This window comes from Varroa destructor, unplaced genomic scaffold (genome assembly GCF_002443255.2).
Source record: "Varroa destructor unplaced genomic scaffold, Vdes_3.0 BEIS01000005.1, whole genome shotgun sequence".
Lineage (NCBI taxonomy): Eukaryota > Metazoa > Arthropoda > Arachnida > Mesostigmata > Varroidae > Varroa > Varroa destructor.
The window spans coordinates 15,320,957-15,344,256 of NW_019211458.1; the positions used below are offsets into that span (position 1 = coordinate 15,320,957).

General features: G+C 39.1%; 2 protein-coding genes across 8 annotated transcripts in view; one reads left to right on the forward strand and one right to left on the reverse strand.

The window, feature by feature from the left end:
* Positions 1–1,322: 1,322 nt before the first annotated feature.
* Positions 1,323–23,300, reverse strand: part of LOC111251051 (putative serine incorporator) — a 31,009-nt gene continuing 9,031 nt past the window's right edge. For 3 of the 7 annotated variants that reach the window (XM_022807235.2, XM_022807238.2, XM_086991177.1), the window contains 6 exons: positions 8,246–8,333; positions 7,321–7,516; positions 6,865–7,013; positions 5,946–6,389; positions 5,452–5,749; positions 1,323–5,097 (listed from right to left, as the gene is read on the reverse strand). In XM_022807235.2, the coding sequence (XP_022662970.1) occupies positions 4,831–5,097; positions 5,452–5,749; positions 5,946–6,389; positions 6,865–7,013; positions 7,321–7,516; positions 8,246–8,333 (1,442 nt within the window). In that variant the 3' untranslated portion in view covers positions 1,323–4,830. Of the gene's footprint in view, positions 5,098–5,451; positions 5,750–5,945; positions 6,390–6,864; positions 7,014–7,320; positions 7,517–8,245; positions 8,334–8,909; positions 9,194–12,122; positions 12,214–12,385; positions 12,523–14,152; positions 14,439–23,300 lie in introns of those variants that run through there. The other 4 variants (XM_022807236.2, XM_022807240.2, XM_086991176.1 and 1 more) reach the window with 4 other exon arrangements.
* Positions 12,763–22,547, forward strand: LOC147755333 (uncharacterized). The gene is made up of 2 exons (XM_086991181.1): positions 12,763–14,003; positions 22,052–22,547. The coding sequence occupies exons 1-2, from the start codon at positions 13,919–13,921 to the stop codon at positions 22,321–22,323; spliced, it is 357 nt and encodes a 118-aa protein (XP_086847307.1). The 5' UTR covers positions 12,763–13,918; the 3' UTR covers positions 22,324–22,547.

A 23,300-nucleotide genomic window follows, 5' to 3' on the forward strand; every position in this document is an offset into this window, starting at 1 on the left:
ACTACGCGAACCAAAAATTTGCTACCTTAATGTCCGTGTGTATGTAACGTTTATCCCACATTTAATTTTGAGACTTCGAGGACGCTAATAGGCTATTACCGTTTAAAAATTTCAATCTCATTCAAGCTAAATGTTTAGTCCTTTTCACTTAGCATCAGTCCGCTGTGACTACGAGTTATCGGATATATTTCACATGGAAAAGGACCAAGACGAAAGGGTCGTTCCAAATAGAAGTCAAAAATCCATGTTGTGAACAAATTTTTCTGATCTTTGAATGCCTTTGAGTTGCCAAGGTTTGTCTGAATTATTCCCATTTACTTCTTTTAATTAATGCCGCTTCAAGTAAACATAAGTGATTGTTGTTTTTCTTGTATTTATATATTTAGAAAAACACTGGTGCTAAAAATAGCTTACAATCTAAGACTAAAATTCGAATTATGCATCCTCTATTGCCAGCCAAGTTTATGTGCTGCTATTATTTAGAATTATGGTCGATATAAACGCTTAGTAGATAGTCAGCACCGTCTGTCGTACGAGCGGATCAGAAACCTGTGTGCGTCAGACAATAACTTATTATTTTCCAAAACACGATTTTAAGTGCGCAGCTTTGAATTTATTTTGTTGCAAGATGGGCCATAACCTCACTAATAAGCAATATTTCTGAAAATGATCGTAAGAAGCACAGTTCTGCGTTAGGGTACGATAATCTATTTTTCGTCTGAATCAAAATCTACACGTTTGTTGTTGTATATATTTGTACGCTAAGCAGCCTATTTGATTTCTCGCCATTTTATACCTATCACAATTTTTTGTTTAATTGTGTTGTGTGAGAATTAATTATATCATTAAAGTAAAAAGGATTGAAGCATTTAGATATCTATGTAGAATGCCATCGTCTATGGGATCTAAAGATACGCAACAGCAACAGTTTAGCCTATCTTTATCAGAAACTTCTCTGTAGGATATAACGAAACGACAACGTAGATGAACATGGCATAAGCCATATCGTGTTACCTCTGCACAAAAATGCTCGCTAACAAATTGATTAGTTAGATTGTTAGGAGTCTACCTTTAATCTTCGGTACCTATAGGAAAGCAATGACATCGTTGCTTCGGCTGTGCCGACTCCAAAGCTGATGTACTAATATTTGAAGCAATCAACAGTCTGCCTTATTTTTTGAGAAGACTGCTATCGAAGCTGACGGGATCACACCAACAAACTAGGTACTGTTGTATACCTTACGTCCAGTATCTGCTTTTTAGAATACAATAAGAACAGAACGCTTACGGGTTACACAAATCATTCGATAAAGACGAGAAAATTATACGGGCACATGCATTTCTATATTCATATTGTAGAAGGCGCATATGTATCCAACACTGTCAGTTTTGTCGGAAAATTCTGCAGTCCAAACATCACGCAGATCGACATCTCTTCTCGTTTAAATGAAAAAATCACGAAATTCGCTATATCATATGTTCATGAGCCTACTGACTACAATAAAAAACACAGTGAATTTACATCGTAGATTTTTTGTAACTATGTAGAATAAACTTTATCAACTCCATCAACTGATATGCTACATGATTGTAACATTTTTCTTCATATATCTATTATTATTGTTTTTATTTGATTATTTCTCTTTTGTATTATTCACGAAATATCTTAAATAGGAAACGTTTGGAGCAGCATTGTTCTGTTATTTTCTTTCAATCGACTGACGTCTCTTTATCTGATTCTGTCACTTGTACACCATTATTAATAGGAAGATTATTATAGCTTTGGTTGTTCTACTAACATCATTGTTACTGTTGGACATGTCACCTAAGGCGTTGCTATACTATTCGTTGCGACATGTGATGGCAAACATATAATAATAGTGACAGTTCGTTCGGCCAGTTAACTTGCTGCGGTCGCACTCTACTGTCGCCACCCTGATCAACGTCATCGTATCCAAACGAACATTTCCAAAAAGACGAGAACTTTGAAGAAAATCACGGTCCCTCACAACAACCCAGCCTCCATGTAAGGGATGACACGCCTGCCTGCAGCGTTCGTAGCTTTTCTTCTATTTAATTTCCTTCTTATCGACACCCCCGTTCTCCAACAACCCAGAATGGCCCGATTCATACGTTATTATATCTTGCTTTCTTATAATAGTTTGCTGTATTGGATTAATTGCTCTCAACACTATGGTCTGCGTACGTATATATATATATATAGATTATTACTATCTCATATTTATTAATATTGTCATCAACTGTTATCATAATTATTACCAACTATATATATACGCATGGCTTTTACTCTATTTGCCTAGTTTTAGGAGATGCATCTGTAAGTGGTCACTTCTGGAACTAGAACCAGTGACTTCACACGTAACGTATTGCAGTATCTGAACATTGCTAATATTGATTTGGTATCATCATTTACGACTGCACTCAGCTTTAAAGTAATGTCCACACAGTATTTTTGGGCTCCACGTATTTATCGTCACCCATTAGTACTACATCGATTCAGATATAATCAACGTTCGACATTCTTATCTGTCTCTTTTACGAAGGAGCCTGTTGTCCGAGTTTATATTTTTGGCTTTGGTTTACCGAAACCGGGCGCGCGCGGCCTTGTTGTACCTTGTTTGACTAAGACACGAGAAAACCTTCAATGATTGGCGCGAAGAGTGCCGCCTCACCTGCACCTCATTGGCATTATTATCATCGCTTCCATCCGCATCGTCCTCAGTTTTTTTTGATTCGTATTCGTACATATTTTACTCATATATATATATATATATATATATATATATATATATATATATATATATATAATGAAAGGTTGTCGGACCGAAAGCGCTAAAAGGACCGGCACTAGCATTACCAGCAAGGCTGGCGTTAAAATGACGAGAAGCCTGCGGAGTGTCCAGCGGACCTTGATGCTCTTGGTGAGTGATTATGATAACATAGTCTGCAATCCATTTCAATAATATAATTTTTGCACGATTGATATCATGCATAATGTAGAGCAGTGATATCAAACACTCAAACCACCATATTACATTACATGTGTATAAGAAATAGCAATATTGTATATTGTTGTGAGCCTCTATTTTAGCAGTTCACGGATTGTTTTTGCTCTACTTTGGCTAGTTACGTAATCAATAGATATAACAATATGTGTATTTTGTATTACTAATACGTCTGCGTTGACAGTGTGATCATGTTGCGTATGTGTTTGTAGCATATATATATATATATATATATGAACGTGAATAAAAGATTGACCATGTTTCTCGGTCAATGTCAATGCTGAACGCTCAACGCATCCTAATTTAATTCATACATCTTTAACTGTCCCTTATTGTAATCTGTTGTGATATAACGTCACTTATGAACATTTTTGTTTTCTTTTGATATATTAACATAATTTTTTTACTTCTGTTTCTGTTTATTTGTCTTTTTTTTTCTATAAATAGAAGTTAGTATCTATTGTAGTCGCCTATCACTGGTGGACGATGATGGTGGCGGTCGCGCAATAAGCCGCTAGAGGGCTTTTTCGTCGGTTGCAGTAAACAAAATCATGCCTAGCCCGTATTTTCTGAGAAATATCGCCATTTTTTGTTTTACTTCTTTCTCTCTCGTTTCGTACCTTGATTTCTTCTCGGTTTCGTTTTCTTTTTCTCCAGTAGTAATAGATTTATATGAAAACACACACATATAATCTACATATATAGAATACTATAGTTTTCTTTTGAACCAGATAGACTTCATACTTTTTTCTCATTTTATTGTGTTCGTATTTCTTCAACAACGATTTATACCTACGATCATGATCTGTCTGAATTTTTTTTGTCTGCCACAGGAACAGTTGTTTTTGGGTTTTTCAGTCCCACTAACGACGGTTGCTCCTTCATTTAGCCACGTATTTGATCTGCGTATCTTGATTGAAGTTCGTTTCAGTCCATTCAGTAATCGCGTACTCCATTTCGCTACTTCGGTGCCTCTACAATTCACCTAATGCTTTCAAGTGTCTCCAGAGAAATGAATACGCAGAAATACATTGAGATAAATACAATCGGTCGTTGGCGGTTCTTGCATGTCAAGTATTACGCATATACTTTTGTTTATCTAGTATATACGGAGCCGCCGGCAACGTGTCTCCTCCAGGCGCAAATGGGGTGTCAACAAGCAGACCCGCCTATAGGTCACATGGTCAACCTGTGGTCGTTCCTCGACACCCATTCGTCTATATCCCGATAGCATTTTAGTTATTCGTTCAGTCCAAATCTCCTCCTACGATAAGTGCGGCAACCTCTCAAATTCTGCCTTCTTTAGAAGAATCTTTCTAGGTCGATATGTGTTCATTTGCCTCTGCATATGCATTATAATAGTTTTTTTTCCATATGAACATCCGTTTTGCCGAAAGCTAAAAGTGGTTTAATTTCTATTTGTGAAAGCAACCGTGGCTTTTATAATATAGACTGAAGCTTTTTTTTATTTGTTTGTAAATACCCACGAACGCCCAATCTCTTTTCCGGGCATACCAATGGAAATAGACGCGACGAACGTTATCTTCTTTGTCTCCGAATGATTTTTTTTGCAGATGTATAGAACTGAAATCCACCGTCAAGGTTTTCGTCACTATGATATGATAAAATCATTCTACCAACATCCAAAACGATCCGGCTGCATAGGATGAGTAACACAATCTTACGCAAGCCAAGTTGGGCTTTTAGGCATTGATTTCTTTCTCATGTCGATCTTAGAGATATTGGTGCCGGATTTCAACCTCGACATCTTTCGCGGGTTTATGTACAGAACGAACATTCTGCGTTATACCGCGCAATGGTCGCTCGTGTTATTGTTATCATTAGCATTGTACGAATATGAGTATTGCTCGGCCTTAGATTGCTGTTTTGTCGAGGTGGTCGTTTCCAGCAGCGACCAGAGATAAAGCGCTGCGCATACCCACGAGGCTATGACATGCATCCACAGCAGAGGAGTGGCATGCGGGTCCGCTGGCAGCGGAGACGCCGCCGACGATGACGATCTCGCGTCAGTCAAATGCTCGGGTATTGCCATTAGCTCGTACCAGCTTGCCTGAAAAAAGTACACAGAATAACAACAAACACTAAAATGTAGGTTATTTCCTAGCAATTGTCGAACCCTTCCAGGGCCCATAAATCTGCTAGGAATTCATTAACCTTATACCAAATTATTTACTAGTGAAATATTATCTCAACACACATGAAGCACAGAAGGGTTTTATCTGCATATTCTATAGTTGATCTTGGTCAGAGACAGGCAATCCCAAAAGTCCCGAAAACATTTTAATTTGATAGGGTGCTTAGGGAAGAATAAATGCCGTTGGTTGTAAATAGGTATGTACACATGTCGCAGCAGTCAGTACGCTGTTTTCCCACTTGTGTAGGCTTTGTTTTTGAGTTGACTTACTTTGGTGCTCCTCTTGGGGTAGTAAAGATTAGTTAGCGTGAGCATGACGAATAGCGCCGCCCCGCAGAGCACCAGATGGAAGACGCACCACGAATACTGCAGCTGATCGACTTCGTCAAAGATGTCATCGCAGTTTCTGAACTTAATTCGGTCCACGTCTCCTGTCATGATTCCGCCCCCGTGTACCTGGTGTGCGCCGACGCCAGCCGTTACGCCGCTCCCGCGGAGGTAGATCCGCCGGTAGAAGCGACCCAGGGCGCCCGTCGACATCGAACAGGGCGAGTGTTTGTCGTTGCGTCTGCACCGATAGAAAAAAACATCATACACATATGTAATAAGAGGGTTATTTGAAATAAAAGGGGCTGGACAAAATGTAATTCGCAAGAAATGCTGCTGCATTTCAATCCGTGGAGATTACATTGTATAATGAATGCTCCATCACGAAACGAAATATATATATATGATATAATTGTTAGTTGTGGTTAGGCACTAACCTCACAAGCAGGTAGAGCAATGTGCTGAAGCATAGATACAAGCCTAGAATGAGCGTAAGCCCGTCCCACGTATTCTTGTCACCAAACTCGCCGCATACGTTGCTGCGCGAGATGAGATGTGTGAGGAAGGCAAGAAAGTTTAGTGTGACCGCGCCTGGCAGCAAGTTACGACATGGCCGACTATGTGCATCGGGAAAGCCGGCGACCAACGTCATGGCCAATACGATAAGGTAGAGCGCCGTATTGAGCCGCATCATCGAGTGTTTGGCCACGCACTTTGACCCCTGATCCGTGTTACCGCCACCAGATCCACTTTTCGAATCAGTACCGTCCGCATCGCGTTCGAAACGTGTCCACATAATAGCGCCTGAGCACAGCATCGCCAAGACCCCCATTACAATCACCTTAACCAATTGTCCATTGCGCGCCAAGCAGTCTTCGTATCTGAAGCGAGTTGGCGGAAACGTGGGAACGTGGGAAACAATAAAAACAGAAAGCACACAAAAATTATAAAATATAAACATTATTGTACCAAAGGTGGTAAATCGGTGGCCGTGTCGCTAGCTGATCTGTTCGTATGTTGACCAGTAGTCTACGTGAACTTAGAAAGCGCTTAGTGAACGCTGTGAACTTTGAAATTGGCACGACTCAAAAAACTTTCAGTTATTTTTTTACTTATTATTCCATCACTACATTATGGAATTGGATAGCTGCCGCAGTGCAATAACGGAAAGTATACGCAAATCTCATTTTCAGTTTGTTTAGTCTAATGAAAAGCACAGAAATAGATACAGCAACTTAGAGACATTCTCGAGGCTAACGCTAGTACCAGAGTCATAACTTAATCTTGAGGGGGTAGCCCCCGTGTATCAGTTATCACATTTTTATGTCAGAGCGATGTAACGCTGCAGTAACTTACTTATAGGCGCTCTCAAGCATGACTAGATAAGCAAAGACCATGAATCCGAAGCCTCCCCAGAGACCGGCGTACTTGACAATGCCGATGAACACACCTGGGGGCAGTCTCACTCGGATAGACAGCATCACCATTCCTACCAGAATTATTACCTGTCTCAAGTTATAATAATATTAGTACACTGTGTGTCTGAATTGTCGTATATGCTATTATGACCTTTGTAGACGATAAACATAAACGTCTTTGCGTAACTGTTTTGCAATAGGCGATTTATGTGCTATCATAAGCACTATTACAGCTATGATATCCGTATAAGAATATACTGTAACGCGCGTGTGTTAAAAAAAAAAAGTAAAATTGTTTTAAAAGGTTACACCACCTCAAAGCGACATATCTGCCTCAACTAGTTTTAAGATCTCGCGACTGTGTACGTAGTGAAAACGAAACTCATAAACGTACCTTAAACGCCCAGAAGCCCTGCTGTGCGCCGGATACGATGTCCCGGGAGTTCTGGACACCAATGGTAAGCACCGCCATGGCGAGGTGGAATAGCGCTACACAAAGCAAGGTGCGATATACAAGAAGGTAACCCGCATCTGAACCGCAGCTTAATGGACGGCACATATCGAATTTTTGGTCCGCCCACCGCACCACGCTGCGTGTGCGTGTATATTTACGGCACAAACAAATGAGGCAAAAATAGAACATTTGTTTTTTTAGTTATTGTTGTTCTTCTTTATGCTACCCCGTAGAAAGATGTGTTTATTCTCCACATTATATACCATTAGGTTATAGTAGTAATGCTAACTGCTCGAGTCTTCTAGGCATATCGCTAAAATTGTGACACTTCAATGATCAAATTATTAGATTATATTATAGAGACGACGCCTCGGATTTGGGACAATGCAGTACTCGAGACCAATTCTATAGGACGTGTGCGAAATCATACAGTCTCGATTTATAGACTCGTCATCTGTCGTTTGGCTGAACGTCACATGTGCTTGTCTTATCTAAGGTCCGCTTTCAAATAGCATTTTAACTGAAGACTATATATCATTCGGATAAACCTATACAGCTAGTAACAAATGCTACGCGGGTTTATATAATGGAAACTGTCTTCGGTAAGCTGAGCTGAAGCGCGAAAAACTCGTATTGAGGTAGCAGTAAACGAACTCGGATTTATTGTGTCACCTATGGTCATCACCCTATACTTGTCACCTAGTATATTTTTGTTCTATCTCGTTAGAATACTATTTCCCGATCCTATTCGAGGGCTCTCTCCTTCTAATGTACTGTGGAAAAGAAAAAGCAACTGATATTACATTTGTTATGCTTAGGTAAAATAAGTGAAGAACCCGTTCTAAAGTAAAAGAACGATCCGAACCTGTTAGATAGCATGACACAGCACACAAAAGAGATCACCGTAAAGATAAGCAGGTACATTAGACGCGTCGATGTCGAACTCTTCCATGCTGAAATAGCAGAAAAAAATCCAATTGAAATCGCTTGGCATCATTGAATAAAATAAAACAATTCAATTAGTTATTAACAAATCAATTAGTTATTAATTATTGAATAAATTCATTTACTGGATACTTAGTTCGACTCATTTGAACGCCATTGTTTGAACGCTCGTTTTTATTACCATTGGCTCGTGACCTTTGCTTTGCCCATTCAGTCCCAATCGACTCTGTGTTTTTGTCACAAGGGATCGTACTATGTTTGTTCAAATATGTTTTCTCTTTTTGGAGCTCACATTACTGAGATATACACTCGAATTCATTGTTCATTAAACATTCATAAACATTGTTTCTACAGGGAATATAAAAGATTATTAATATAAAAATCTATCAAATAATTTAAAAAATTTTACTGGATGCGATTTTGTCAAGGTTAAAGGTCAAAGTAGACGATGAAAGCCAATGTGAAATATCATATACATATATATAGAAATGTACCATGTTTCCCAGCATCTTTACTATTCATATTGTTTTTCTTGAGATATCTATTAGTGACATCATGCGTATTTTGGGTATTTCGATGCTCACCAGAACGGCTTTGTGATGATAGCCATACGATGGCACTCGCCGCTCACAAATATGCTCCGAATCGACCAGAGCCATATAAAACTGTTTTGTGATTACGAAACTATGGCCTGTTTGTTTTGTGTAACAAAGAGAACTTTTGAGCAAGTCGTGGCTCTATTAGATGCCTTCGAAGGACGCTTTCCTGTTTTTCGTTTAGCTTTAGGCTTAGCGGTTGTGGTTATTGCTTCGGGCAAGTTTCAGGGAGGCATGCGGATCGCTTGCGCGAAACTGTCCCCTGTCTAAAGCCGTTAGAGTGCCTGAATCGATGGGCGAATGCAAGTAGGTATGTGCGACACATGACGTTCATTGATTTTGAAGAGAGAAGGTGAAACAGAATCAAGTTTTCGTCGTTACCTTCAACACCTTATTTTGAAGATGAATCTCTTCATTAAAATATAGTAAGCTTTCTTTTGCTAACTATATTTCTTTGAATTATCGACCATTTTTTTTATAGAAAAATGATACATATTGCTTTAAATCATTCGAAATGATTTTACATGTTTGCGTGAAACAGATTATTGCAATTCGTTTACATAAGACTCTTATCAGACGTGATATGAGATACATGCTAAAGTAACCCCGCGAACTTTGTATATTGTCATATACCTTATCATTTACTACGCGGAAATACATTACACACTTACGTGACTTTACTGTGTTCATATGTGTGTATATGTATATATACGTTTTTGTTTTTGTTTCACGCATTTTAGAATGTGCGTAAGTGTTCAAATGTTTTAAAACCACCTTATCTAATATTTGGTATTTGCCGAAGAATTTAGATGGATGTTGACAATTTTTTTCTATATAACTGAATTTATATATTACGTTTCGTGATATCTCCCCGTTCACGTAATAATTAGGCAGCGCAAGGCAGAAATTAGAAGACAATACGAAGAAGAACATCAGGGGCAAAAAATTGTTTGGATACGAAAGCAAAATAATGATAAAAGTTGAATAGAAAGAATGGCTATTTATTTACAAAATAGAAAGAGGTATTGTGAATTTTTTGCTATCGACAACTGTTTCCTGGGTAGCTGTTTGTATTGGCCATAGTTGATTCAAACAACCCTGGGCTCTTCCTGGGCTTAGATGTGGTTGTGACCAAATTGTGCTGCAGATTGTGTGAGCTCGTAATAACTTGAGCGTACAATTCTCTTGTCTCATAATATTCTGTTGCGCGTACGAGTATTCTTTTGATATTTGTCTCGTAAACAGCGCAATGCATAAGCTTTCAGTTTCTATACGCTTACGATATTCATCTGCTTCAGGTAGTCAGGCTAACAATAAACAAAATAAGAGAGAAGTAACTGATGCCAAAGTTGCCGAATTGATCGTTGGCCAAAATCCGATGAAATATTCTATTATTCTGCTAACGTTATTTAAGAGCAAGCAAAATGATTGATCCCCTTAGATCAAAGAATAGGTCCCCATACCTAGGGGCCTTATATTAAAAAAAGATGAAGCACATTTCCTAACCGCTATTTTTTGTCGAATTTTGCCGTATTGCCCAAAGAATGGCCTTGTTAGAATTACTTAGTGTATTCTTTAAGTGTACCGAACTAATATTACGTTGCCGGCTTTTTTGTGAGGATTGACGTAAATAATCCTCTGAAGGGATCGCAATATAGGGGCTAACTTTTTTTTTTTAATTTCGAGTAGAAGCAGACTGCAGTACGAAATACAAAATTAAAACTTCGCGAAGCCGATTTTCATTTATGTTGCGGCCATGTTCATGCTCTTTATGCCGTAATAATATTGCAAAAAGACTCATTTGAGCAATTATTATACCGCCGAACAGCACATATGTAAAATATATTTCAGCAGTAAAATCCTGACACAACAGTTAGACTGTCTTCCGCTCATCGTCGTTAATAACCGCGCAGAATTTCGGTAAAAATATGGCCAGACATGTTAGACAAAGGACAAAATACGGCCAAATGTTCGCAGACACCAAGAGATCTCACACTAATCAATTATTGCTACAAGATCTGCACAAAGCTAGCTTTGGCAGGATCGACCCTAGGTTTCGGCAGGCAACCGGTGCACCCAACAACAACAACAACAGCAACATCAATCGACCAGTCAAATTGAAAGTATTATGGAGTAAATGCCTCGTAGTGAACGGGGAAGAAAGCTAAAGCGGTATCAGAAAATCGAAGCGGCGATAGCAACGACAGAGGTTTCGGTTTGCTTAGACATGTCTTGGTGAGAAAAACGATAACTTTTTTTTTCCTGAAAAACAGGCGTGTACTTCGCTTTTGCTGAGGAGGCTATAAAGCCATTCGATATTAGGTCTTAGTTGATAAAAGAAAAAAAATGGCAATAACATGTTCTCTGTGACGCATGGCCTTGCCGTTACCTTGTCGTTCGTTCCAACAAGCAGACGAAGTGCTCTTCAGACGTATTCCTACATACGGATAGTTAGATTTTGAGATTACATAGTGAACGTCTGACTTCGACTGGGCATGTCGTGGTCAATAATGGTAGCTTGCCAAAGAATATTTTGAAATAGATGGACATTTTGACGTATTTCGCCATTGTATTTTGCTTAATTATAGCAGAAACTAACGAAGAGAGCTATATTAGAGGTTCTTTAGTAAATCCGATTAGAGCGCTGTGTGGTCAAACAGGCGGCAATGATGCCAAAAAACCAAACCTGTCGAAAATACCAACATTGAGAAAATCCGAGCACCTCCTGTCTTTAAATTCAAGGAAGGTCTTTAAAATCAGGTGGAATAGGTTTAAGGTTTCTTATTTGCAGCGATAAAACTAGTTTCAAAAGCAGTAGCAATTAGAAAACGTAACTATGCCAGTAGATGTGCATTCAAATTAGCAATAAATAATGTTGTAATAGTATTTGTAGTTAAATGTTTTATCTCGAGACCAATATGAAAAACTAATTTTTAAAATTAAATTTTATTCCTATCCACAACAGCGAGGCTCACAGAAACAAGATGACTAACGCTTACTCACAATTACTATGAAGTGCACTCATTGTAGATCTTTTAATACAAATACATTTGGTAATTTACTCCGTGGTTAATTTTTAAATGAAAAACGTATGTTTCTGATAGCTCAGCTTTAGCTATTGCTTATATGCGCAATAACTATGTTATAACACTCCCAAGGATATCAGGTGAAAGCCTAAACAAGATTTAAAATTCGACATACTTTTAGAAAGCGCGAAAATTCTCGAAGTGTTAAATATTTTGTCGGAATCCGTCGTACTAATAAGATCCACGAACATAATTTAAAAAAAAATAGCGAGTAAACAAAATAAATCGATATTATAAAAAAAAGGATAAAGAAAATCAAATAGATAAACGAGCCAACTTATATTACTTTTAGGTAAGTATAGAAGCGGCTATTAAATGCAGGTGTTATATATATATATGATAAATGGATCAATCTCATAATGTCGTTTCTTGACCTACTCGGGCTTCACATTTTGTCAAGCCATCTTAGCGCTCTTCTATCAGAGCTCTCCTGTTTACCAACAGCTCGGTGGTTTTCGTTGCCGTTGATCTTATACAAAAAGATTAATCCTGATTAAACACAAAAAGTCTTTTCGAATATCGGTTCCGATATACAGCTATAAGATACTCTGTCACTGGTTTTTTCGTAGCGCGTACGTTGACAGCTGTTTCGTTCGTCCTAGTTTATCGCGCCGTTCATCTGAACCACTTGTCAGGGAGTTGTTTAGGAGATGTTTGTGGTCTCATCAGTCCCAGATCGGCGCCACTGTGCCTATACGCGTGTCTAGAATAGAGGATTTGCTCCCTTTCCCCTTGCGCGACCAGCCAGCGCGGTTTGAGAACATCGAGCAAAACAAACCGAGTTATCGGTACTAGGTTAGGGGATGAAGCCTTGCGATCGCTTTCGCATTGCTTCAACTTACCGTTACTACTGCTACTACTACTACTACTACTTAAAGCATATCAACATTGCGGCGCAGCTGACATAATCTATTATTAGATCGAGTCAGCTCGTAGTAAATTGGCTTACAGGGGATACTGGATAGTGTTTGTAAATGTGCAAAAAATTCACAGCGGCGACAGCATTAATACACTGTATATCAAATCGCCGATGCTTCGTCGAGATATGGATCGAGAGTGATTGTGTGTGGCGTGTAAACTGTGGGGTGTCAGATCGCTTGCGCTTCTGTTATTCTTATTTGGGCGAGTGTTGAACCTAATCAAGTAATGTAACTCAGTTGAACGGTTTAAGCCCGTTGAGCGTATACAAACGGATTAGTAAAACTGTTATTATTGATGCTTCAATTGGCCTTATCCGGAAACCGCTTGATAAAAGGGCGTAACTTGCTTTTGTTAAAAAAATGTTCATAGAGTCATGATAATAAAAAGATAATCTTTAACTACGTTTTATATTTCGACGTTTCGGTTAAACATCTGTTTGAGATACGATTAAATACGTTAGAAAAATGATTGGTTTTTCACTTTTACTACAGCAATCGTAGTGTGATGATACCCGCCGCATGCAGAAATTGCTATCGGTTTAGACCCAGTTACGCTGCTCTATTGTTACGTGTATTAGAATTTGTGTGATTGAGTAGAATGTGCGGTGTTGCTATTGTTGAGAAGGAACCGAGTTATCGCATCGAGGACTATAGGACCTAGAAATTCATGGATGCCGTTCCAGGGACTTCACATGACCTAATCAAATTAGAACAGAATCGTGTGCGATTGAATTGTTGGTCAACTAACAGTGTCAGAAGCAATTGTTGTCGGTCAGTATACGAGGAAAAACGCGTACCTCCTCCTTCCGCAACGCTTATTGTACATGGAACCTGATTTTTTTTTTATACCATTAACAAAAACAGCTTCTAGTAGTATTACGTACCGTACTAACATGTTAAAATAAGCATATTCAACCAGGTGCCGACGACTTATATAAGTAGCTTGAAGTACACTTGGAGTCCTAAAGAAGCATTTGCGAAAGAAGCCAACATGCTCGAACAATTTACATCGTTCGCAATTTACACGGCCTCGGCTGTGTTCTCCATTCTATTGCTCATAACCCTTATAGCAATTGGTAAGTACGTGACTTCACACAATAGTTGACTAAATGCTTTTGTCTTACCTACGAAGTTATTAAATAATTATATATATTATAACTTAATGTACCGCAATTCTGGTTATGAAGCCTATATTCATAATTTAAGTTTAACGTAGATTGCTTACGTTCGTTTTTCAGCTGGCGAAATCCAGTTTGAGCATCGTTCATTCAATGACGAATTGTAACAACACGTATCTAATGAATCCCAGTAATTAACAAACATGTAGTAAAAGGGCGTTGTATAGCTAAGTAATTGATGTTTTTTATCCCATCCGTTTTGAATTGGGCATTGCATGTTTATGCAACCTATTCCCGCAAAGATATACGCGCCGATTCATATAAAGGTCGCATCATTCCCCTTTTCACCATAAAGCTTTCAGCATTCTATTTACTGTGCTTCACTACGTATGAGCCGTAGTGAAATGTGATAGTAGATATTTACAATCCTTTCCAGTTATCGTTAAGCAGGTAAGCTCATAAAGACATAAGCAGATATAGATTCAGATCAACCAATTTGGCAAACTCTCTTTAGCGACCAAGAGCCCTCCAGAACATGTCAACATATGCCACACACCATTCGTAGTTTCATTATTATTCCTATTTTGATGGATTAACGAAAGCGTCTTTTTTGTATATCCTACATCTTTGTTTTTCTTTCTAGATTGTCGTTCAATATCAAATCAGTTCCGACCGCCATTTATTTGAGATATAATTCATGCATCGACAGTTTCAGTTACCTAACAGCACAATAGTGTAGCAGTAATGGTCGGTCTTCGGACGATTTCGGTGTCGTTATTTTACGTTAAGCAATTTGTTCTCTTTAGTGGGTATACCTAGAGGTTATGCTTTGCGAGCTTCTACTCATCAGATCTGCTATACGTGTATGCACAAATTTGCCAGTACAACAACGCTTTAGGCTGTGTGGGAAATTTCAATTTAGAGACGCGTCCTTTGGTACAACCTGACCATATCAGACGTGTTACTTTTGCATCAAACCTTTACCTATGAAATTTCAGCATATTGAATTTCTAGTTTTAACGTGAACCGGTGCATTATATGTCGTATTTGGGAGATGACAAGATGTTATATTTATTTTCTAGAGACGTGCTCTCGGCACACTGAGGCGTTTTGACTGGGCACTTCTTTGCGCCAGGGCGGAATAATATTAGCGTATCAAGCTCTCTATCGTTACATATTTTTTGTTACATGCAAGTGTAGGTGACTAAATACAATTTTATTATATTTTCTACTACATATTAATGATAAAAAGCGTAATCGATATCAGCTTTATTTAAAGGGATCCGCTTTCCTGGGTCACAAAGTACCGAATTTGTATCTTATTTTTATTGCAATATGGTGAACTTAGCTTAGTATTGGACTGATGTAGCCAACATCCCTGAGTGTATATCAAGAATCCTACCTTCATATAGCAGGATGCATTTTTTAGAAATTGGGATCTTTTATACAGCTTAACATTCTTTGCCAGCATGACAGCACTTAGCCGGATTTAATCGATGATCCATGCATCATTTTCCATAAGCCTATCGCCACTTGAACATCATCATTGTGATGTTTTCATATGAATGTAGGTGATTTCAACATACCTTCAGCCTCAGTTGGAGTTCGATTATACACAGTATTGCATTCGTACCTATGTATCTGTCGAGGCATCAAAAATAGATGCAATGATTCTCAGAACAGGTGCGAAAGAATGGCTTTTGCTGCTTGGACTGCATACCGCGGTATCGCCTTCTCGACGATGAGGGTTCATTATTGGATGTCAGCATAGTTATTTGTTATATAATCAGCGCCTCTTCTATTTTCTCTTGAGTGTATAAGTCCTCATCTCATTTGATCACTAACTGAAGTAGAAGTTACTCGGAATAGACCATACCCTCCAAAGATAACTCAATAATTTGTTGTCATTTGTATTCTAAGTGCTGTTCTCTCGCTACCTCTCTCCCTCTCTCTCTACATATAACGTAGTATTTTATTAGGTTAAAGTAATATATTACGTTATAATGTACGACGATGTTTAAGCACGAAGTGGTGTAGTGGCACGGGTTTAGTTTAGCTCGAGCAGCCAGTTTGTGCTACTATTTTTCGCGTTGTAAGTATCGCATTTGCAGTCCCGAGAAGCCGTAGAGCGATCAGGTAATATGGCATTAAGCAGTGAACCCTGCTTGTATTTAAGCTAATTTAAATGTTAAAGTGGCGAAATAGTCGAAAGAAGCATAAATCATACTCTCTCCGTTGAGATGTAAAAATAGGAATACCAAGACTTATATTTCCAATTAATCTTTTCTAAACCAGTTTTCCAGTCCTATGTTCTATTAAATCATCTCATGCTATTATCGTAATAACTCACTGCTTTATGCTGCTACACATACTCACTAAGCAAACAGTAGACACAAGACAGGATTTTAACAAGATCTCATTGAATAGTGGAAGTGACTCGTTTTTTCCTACGAGGAGATGGCTCGCAGTTCTAGTAATGATGCAATATGAACAACAGTGAAACTACTGCCACGAACGCGGCACTCGGACATTAAGCATCTCCTACAGACCCTGGCCCTATTGAGTCTGTAGAAGATGTGCGACTGCCATGCGGGAAAGCTGCACCCTGTTCTGTCTGATCTGCAAGACAACGCGTCAATGAAAGAAGCACAGTTCTCGGTTTGTGAAATAAAACGAAACTTATTCCAGAGCATGTCGGGGCCATATGGATGTGCGTGTAGGAAAAGACAAACCATATATTCCTTGACGTGTTGTCTTTCAAATATATGTCGCTATGGTCGAGTCTATCTTTTGTCGCAGAGATTGTTTAACGATAACGCTGGCTGACATCCGGGATGACGCCGGATATGGAACATTACTACTAGATGAGAAATGAATTAAAAGATTATACGTCGTTCGGAAGGAAGGCCCTGCTGCTATGAAAGCATCAAAGGGCGATATGTCACAACTATACAATTTTCTCTCTCCACCACATTTTGCGTATGATAGCACCTTTTAGGGCGACGTTCAAAATTAGTGTGAGATTTCATACTGAGAACTCTTATATGAGACCAGGGGAAATAAACAATGTCAAACTGCTGAATCGCGCACATTCTTGCGTTTGGACATTTTTGTTTGGACATATATATATATATAATGTGTGTGTGTGTGTGTATGTGTGTCGTGTATATTTGTGTATAAAGAAAAAGAGAAAATAAAAATCATGCATTTGTAGAGTTACAGACAATTGGTCGATATGATACTTCCTTTCATGTAACTTACAGTAGCATTCGGGCCATTGATGTATATTAATAAATATAACCATAGTTATCTTACTATATGATTTTCTGAGTTCGCCTTAAGAATTTTACTGGAATGGCTAAGGATAGAACTTTATTACAGGACAGCTTGAAGAAAGTTTTATGCAGGAACGTTATTGTTACTGGTCCAATTAGTTTCAATTATTGATAATTTTATACTATTTAACTACAGTGTTGAGTAGTATAATCGGATGTTGTGTTATTGTCAACAAAAATTCGTCATCGTTATTTGGTCATTCATCTTTTCAAGATATATACAAATCCTATAAAAATGTTACCTGAGTAGAATAATATCATTATCCTGTTCTTCTATTCTTTTAACAGCAATGTATATGCGTAATGCTCAAAGGCGCTACTGAGCAACTGCAATTTTTTAATCACAGTTTAAGTACAACTTTGAAGTTTCTCAACTCCAATTTGGTTTTTGTATTCGATATCTCTTGACCAATATTCATGTGCTTTTGTGTAATTCAGGCTAGTTGTCGATGCTTTTATGGTTCATATTTTCCCGCGAACTTATAAATGAAAGAAGCGAGAGCGTGTTGGCGCTAATAAATGGAGGTTAAAAGTAGCGTCGGCGCAAAAAGCCTTCACTGTCGTCAGCAGGGGCGGCATCGCCTCTTGAGGCAACAGGTAATGACACTGCCCAAGAAGAAAAATAACTTTGCAACCAATAGCAGCAGTAATGACAGGACTTTCTAGGCTGATAAAGCAATGTCTGGACAAGGTAGAGTAGACAAAAAAGTACCTATCCGCAACTTTCTAAAGTTGTATTGAATTCCCGGCGGCGCTAGTCGTGATGCCCAACGAACTCAGATCCGCACATCTCGTCGTACCGGTGTACATACATAGTAGGTAGACCTACCAAAAGGTGTAGTGAAGTTAGTGGCTAAAAATTGCGCTAAAGAAGAACAAAAAATAAACTATAAAGCAATAAACGTGAGCACCGAATGAATATATCGACTAGTTGTGCTCCTCGCAAAAAAGGACCTTTTAATACATGTATATTTAATGTTTCGCTTCTCATATCAATTTGACATCATTATACTCATCGTCTCAAATGAGAAGTCTATATAAGGTAATTTAGAAAACCATCTGTATGGGCGACAAGGTCAGTTAGTTCATTTACATGATAACACGTGACATATTCACACATGTAATTGGTAAGAATCATTTCACTGCACAGCTACATATACATGTACACTTGTGTAATGAAGTGCACAAATCTAGGTTCGCCTGTGATCAAAGCAGTGCCGCTCAGAGTTCAGCTTTGTTTCGAATACTTGCGAGTATGAAGCTTCTAGTCGACGCGCGCGACGCTGTTACTCTGCCATTTTGGATGGTTCTGCCCTAGTTTTTGGCTGGAACATATTTCCCTTTACATGAACATTCTTATCACCTGAAATCTAAAGAGGTGATACTGTTCCTTCTGATGACTAGAAAGGCTTTCTGAGAAGAGACTGTTTTTGAGTGCCGCCTGGTGCACTATTTACTAGTTTGCAAAGAAACTTAAATTGAAACAAGAACACCTTTCTCAGAATAAACAACCTGAAATCTGCAAAATTCATGTAAGTGACAAGAGACGTATTTGCAACGCAAAACTGAACTGAAGACGTAGGCCTAAAGGCTGCACTTAATGATGAAACAAATTGCAGATGCAAAGCAGTACATTTGACAGTACTGCATTCTTAAGGTAAGGAGAAAAGAATAATAATTCTTATCTACTCCGTTTTTTTAAGCAATAAAGTAAGATTTACAAGGGTTATGGTGATAATCTCTGCAGTAATTCTTCGCCCCGAGACAAAGTCGAACCAACGTGTCATATATCATACTAGAACAATTCAATTTACAAAAAATAAATAACATCTTCTTTTTAACGATAACCACCATTTATGCTTAAATGAAGAAAGTTTAATTATCATTGACATTTTAACAGTAATTGGATGAACAGCAACTGCTAGTTCGTATTGTTATAAAAAGGCTCGTTTACGGAGGTGCGTATAAAGCAAACTTCCACGTCTCAGTCATTAATAGCAGATGTTCAACCTCAGTCTAGACAATGATTCAGTAATTCAACTATGAGCATTCTGGCTATGTACGTCAAAAGAATATATATCTGTCCTATGTTAGATTGAGAGCAGTGTTATCTTTACACATGGTGTCAATCAAAAGCTTTGCCAATGTCGAGGAGTCATGTCGTTCCTACTTTCGTCTTTCAAATGCAAAATTATTCATAGTTCGTTCCTCCGAATAATAGAATTACGTTGAATTACCGCCGTACGATCGATGCTACAGAGGTCTACCTGTTTGGACAGAAAAAAAGAAGCTGAGATTATCACAGTAGTCATAGGCTCAGCCTAGATCGGTTTCGATCTTAGCTTTTCCTTAGCATTCATGTTGAAATGCACCCTATGTCATCCATGAACAGGACCCTAAGGAACCGCCAAGAGCAGTTGGGGATTAGTCCTGTTAATGTCCTGCATGCTTGCAGCTCACCTTATCTTCGATCTTCCATAATGAGTGTATGGCCCCATTCACAGGAGGTTTGACGGCACCAAGGATGGCGGTAATTTTCTTGTCTTGGTTTACGTGAAAGGTCAAAAGTCCTGAGACTGAAGGCCAGGGTAACCAAATTCTTTATTCGAGGGACTACCAATGTATCTATGAGGCGACTGTAACTACTGGTCGCCGGGGTTCTTGCTCGGCCAAGCATTTCGTTTTCGTTAAAATAAGCCGTTCCACCTCCGTTTTAACCTGTTCAACGCATATAACCGATGTGGAGAATCAGCATCAAACATAAGTGGCGTTGCATGTCGCAATTCGATTTGCAACAAAGCTGGTGCCTAGACTTGCCGTCAGTGGACATGGCTTACATAGAAAACGAGCCTAGAACAGGTGGAATTAACGTTGGCATTTCTGTTGACTTCGATTCTCCGTTAAATAGTGACCTAAACCATCGTGTGACGTATAGGAAAGTGGGTCGGTCAATACTGTAGCTGCGTGCAAAAAAGGAGGCCATGATATTGCAACGACGAACGAAAACATGAGAAAAGGGAGCACCGAATGCCACTTTCAGTATCGATGTACGGCAGCGGCCCGAGAAATGCTTTATTAGGCCGTTCAACGAATTGCTGAAAGAACCGCTGTATGAACTGAAACAGCGATAGTTTATAACCTGAACGAAAAGAATTAACGAACCAAGCGAGATCTCAAATAGAAAATACTATATTCAGTTTTTCTATCGTAACGCTCAACAGAACGCTAAATAGCGCATGTGAATAGAAACTAGATGTCTCTTCAGAATGAAAGAGCTCCAACTTCCTGGGTCTAGCCGTACTCGCTGAGAGCAGAGAAAAGCAGTTGCATAGCTGTTTTTTTTTGCCTTTAATCAAAACAAACATTTGCACTTTAATATTGCACCAAGTCAAAATGTATGCTTGGTGCTTTGCTAGCTTTTAATACACGAACGGACCGCTGACACAAATCCGACAATGACAGCTAACCGGCAACGAAGAACAGACGACAGACTGCGACATTATTCTACCAGCAGCAGCCAGTTCGATTCGTATTTGTGTGTCTAAATTGTTGTCTACGGGGCCTTTAATGGATGAGGTAGACTCCTTTCTACTATATGGCAAAGTAATCGTGAGTTATTTTTTTGTGTCTGTCGGGCTGAAAGTATAGTGAATGATGCTGCTTGAGAAGAACTCCGTATAAGAACTACTCTACTTCAATGTAGCAAGATAACCCATGCTAGGAAGTCGCGAGGGTCTACAGCTACTCTGAGAAAAGCCGATGCGGGTCCTTTTATTCGGGGATGGTCTAGAGTGGAACTCTGGGCTCAGCGTAAACAACAAGAACAGCTTGGCGGCGGCCAGAGGCAAGCAAACACGTCGGAATTGGGAATTAGGTTCCTAGGCTCAATGAATATTTTGACGCTGGCTGTTGCTGCGCTCCTCTTAGGTCATTTACTAACGCCGAAACAAGTGTTACCGGAGTGCTACCCTAATGAAGCTGCCAACAATTAGCTTCGGAGACCACTGTCAATACGTTGTCCACAACCAGAAATAACAGTTTCATTTATCGTCGTAGTAATTTAGCTTTCTTCTCTTGCTCCTAATAGCTTTGCTTTTGTATTTCTCTGTTTTGAAGAAGACTTGCCTCTATTATAAAACGTAAATTTGTAGTGGTTAATAAACTTTATGCAAGTCAGTATATGTAAATCGATATAAGATCGTTTTCGTGATGTTTTTATATGTGAATGTTTGTAATATGTGCGTTTAGGTACGAACTATCCTTCCCTGCTGTTCACTTTTCACATTTAAGATGAATCCTTGAGAGCTACGCAGGTAGACAGGTATACGGCTAGACCTGCATTTAACCCGCCTGTTTTTAGGGCTTAAAGTTTATAAATTTCGTGTATAAATTCATGTTTATCAGAACTGACATATATTACCAATGAGAAAAGCAACTTGTTCAACCGCGGAGGCGTAGTAATTGAATTAAAAAAGTACCAATTCAGCAATTATTAATTGTGTATATCTTCACGTAGGTCTTATTTTTTCGCCAACGCAAAAACACTGAATCATCAAATTTGCAGCTACGGTTCGTGTAATCGTGAAGGATAGCTTTTGACCTTCTCGACAGTTTAGATTTTATTACCATAGGTCCTTTGTTACCTATATACGAGTTTTTGACAAATTTCAGGCTGGTTGTTAGTGTGGAAGGTGTTCCTTTCCCGATTCAAGTTCGTCCGTGAACTGGTAAATGGAAGCACCGAGAACGTGGCATCCCCACCAAGTAGTGGTCGAAGGCAGCCGCCGCGCAGGAGGACTACGTTGCCGTCAGGAGGGGCAGTACCACCTCCGCAGGAGTCGGGCGATGATATTGCTCAGGGACAAGAAACAGCCCCTCAACCCATAACTGGGACGCGATCCTTCACGCTGGCGGGGCAGCGGCGTCGCGCGCGGATCGACTAGAAATTGCCTGCCCGCTAATCTTCTGAAGCTGTTGTGAAATTGCCGCAGCGCTGGTCGAGATAGCATACAAACGGAAATCCGCGCACCTTATCTTACGGACGTGCATAAATATACAATGTATGTAAACATATATAAAAGTGGTAAATTTTCGAAAATTGTAGCAGAAAGAACAACGCAAATACCGAATAAATAGATCGTCTGACGGTTCCTCTCGCGAAGATGGACTTTTGGAGAACTCTTTCGTACATGCCATGCAGTTGAGACAATCCGACTGTACTCAATAGAAGCAATTCACTCAAGGTCCTTGCCTCGGTTGCAGGTTCGCACTGGTGATCATGTTGAAGTAATAGTTGACTGTCTATTTGATTCGGTGCTAACTACAACCAGCGACATATTGAACTGTTTGTATTTCTTATCGGTATTAAGCTCATAGCACCAGCTATCAACTCGAAAGATATTACTCAAAGGTCTGCAAATTTCTTTGTCGTTGTCACTATTGTTCGAAGAGAACATTTAACAACAGCAACAACTGCTGTATAGTATACTGGAAAGCGTACGACATATTGCACTTTTTAACTAGAAACCTACCGTATGATCAAAGGAGCAGTGCTTAGTATGAGCCTATATTATGCCAGTGTCTACTGGGGTTCTGAAAAAGCAGAAAACGATTGCTGGCTATAAAATTAACTTGGTCCTATTTAATCTAGGAAGTAGTTTTACTTCACGTAAATATAGCAATAAGGCGCGATTTCGATAAAAAGGGCTTATGAGGCACGCCAATAAAAAATCATATCTGTACCGGCCAGTGTGCTTCCAACTATATGTTTTATTGTCGCCCTGAATCGGATAGGACCCTGGATATGTTTGGATCGAGTGCGCATTCTATTACGGTCGCGCTTTCGGTACGGGCAACCAAACAAGACGCTCACCTATACATCATAAAGAGCTAGTATATCACTTCTAGGCAAGCACAGCAT

What these genes read in the sequence shown, in the direction of transcription:
- LOC147755333 (XM_086991181.1), top strand. Translation starts at nt 13,919, where the DNA reads ATGCTCGAACAATTTACATCGTTCGCAATTTACACGGCCTCGGCTGTG. An exon ending in CATAACCCTTATAGCAATTG is followed by an intron (nt 14,004 to 22,051) that starts GTAAGTACGTGA and finishes GACAAATTTCAG; the next exon opens with GCTGGTTGTTAGTGTGGAAG.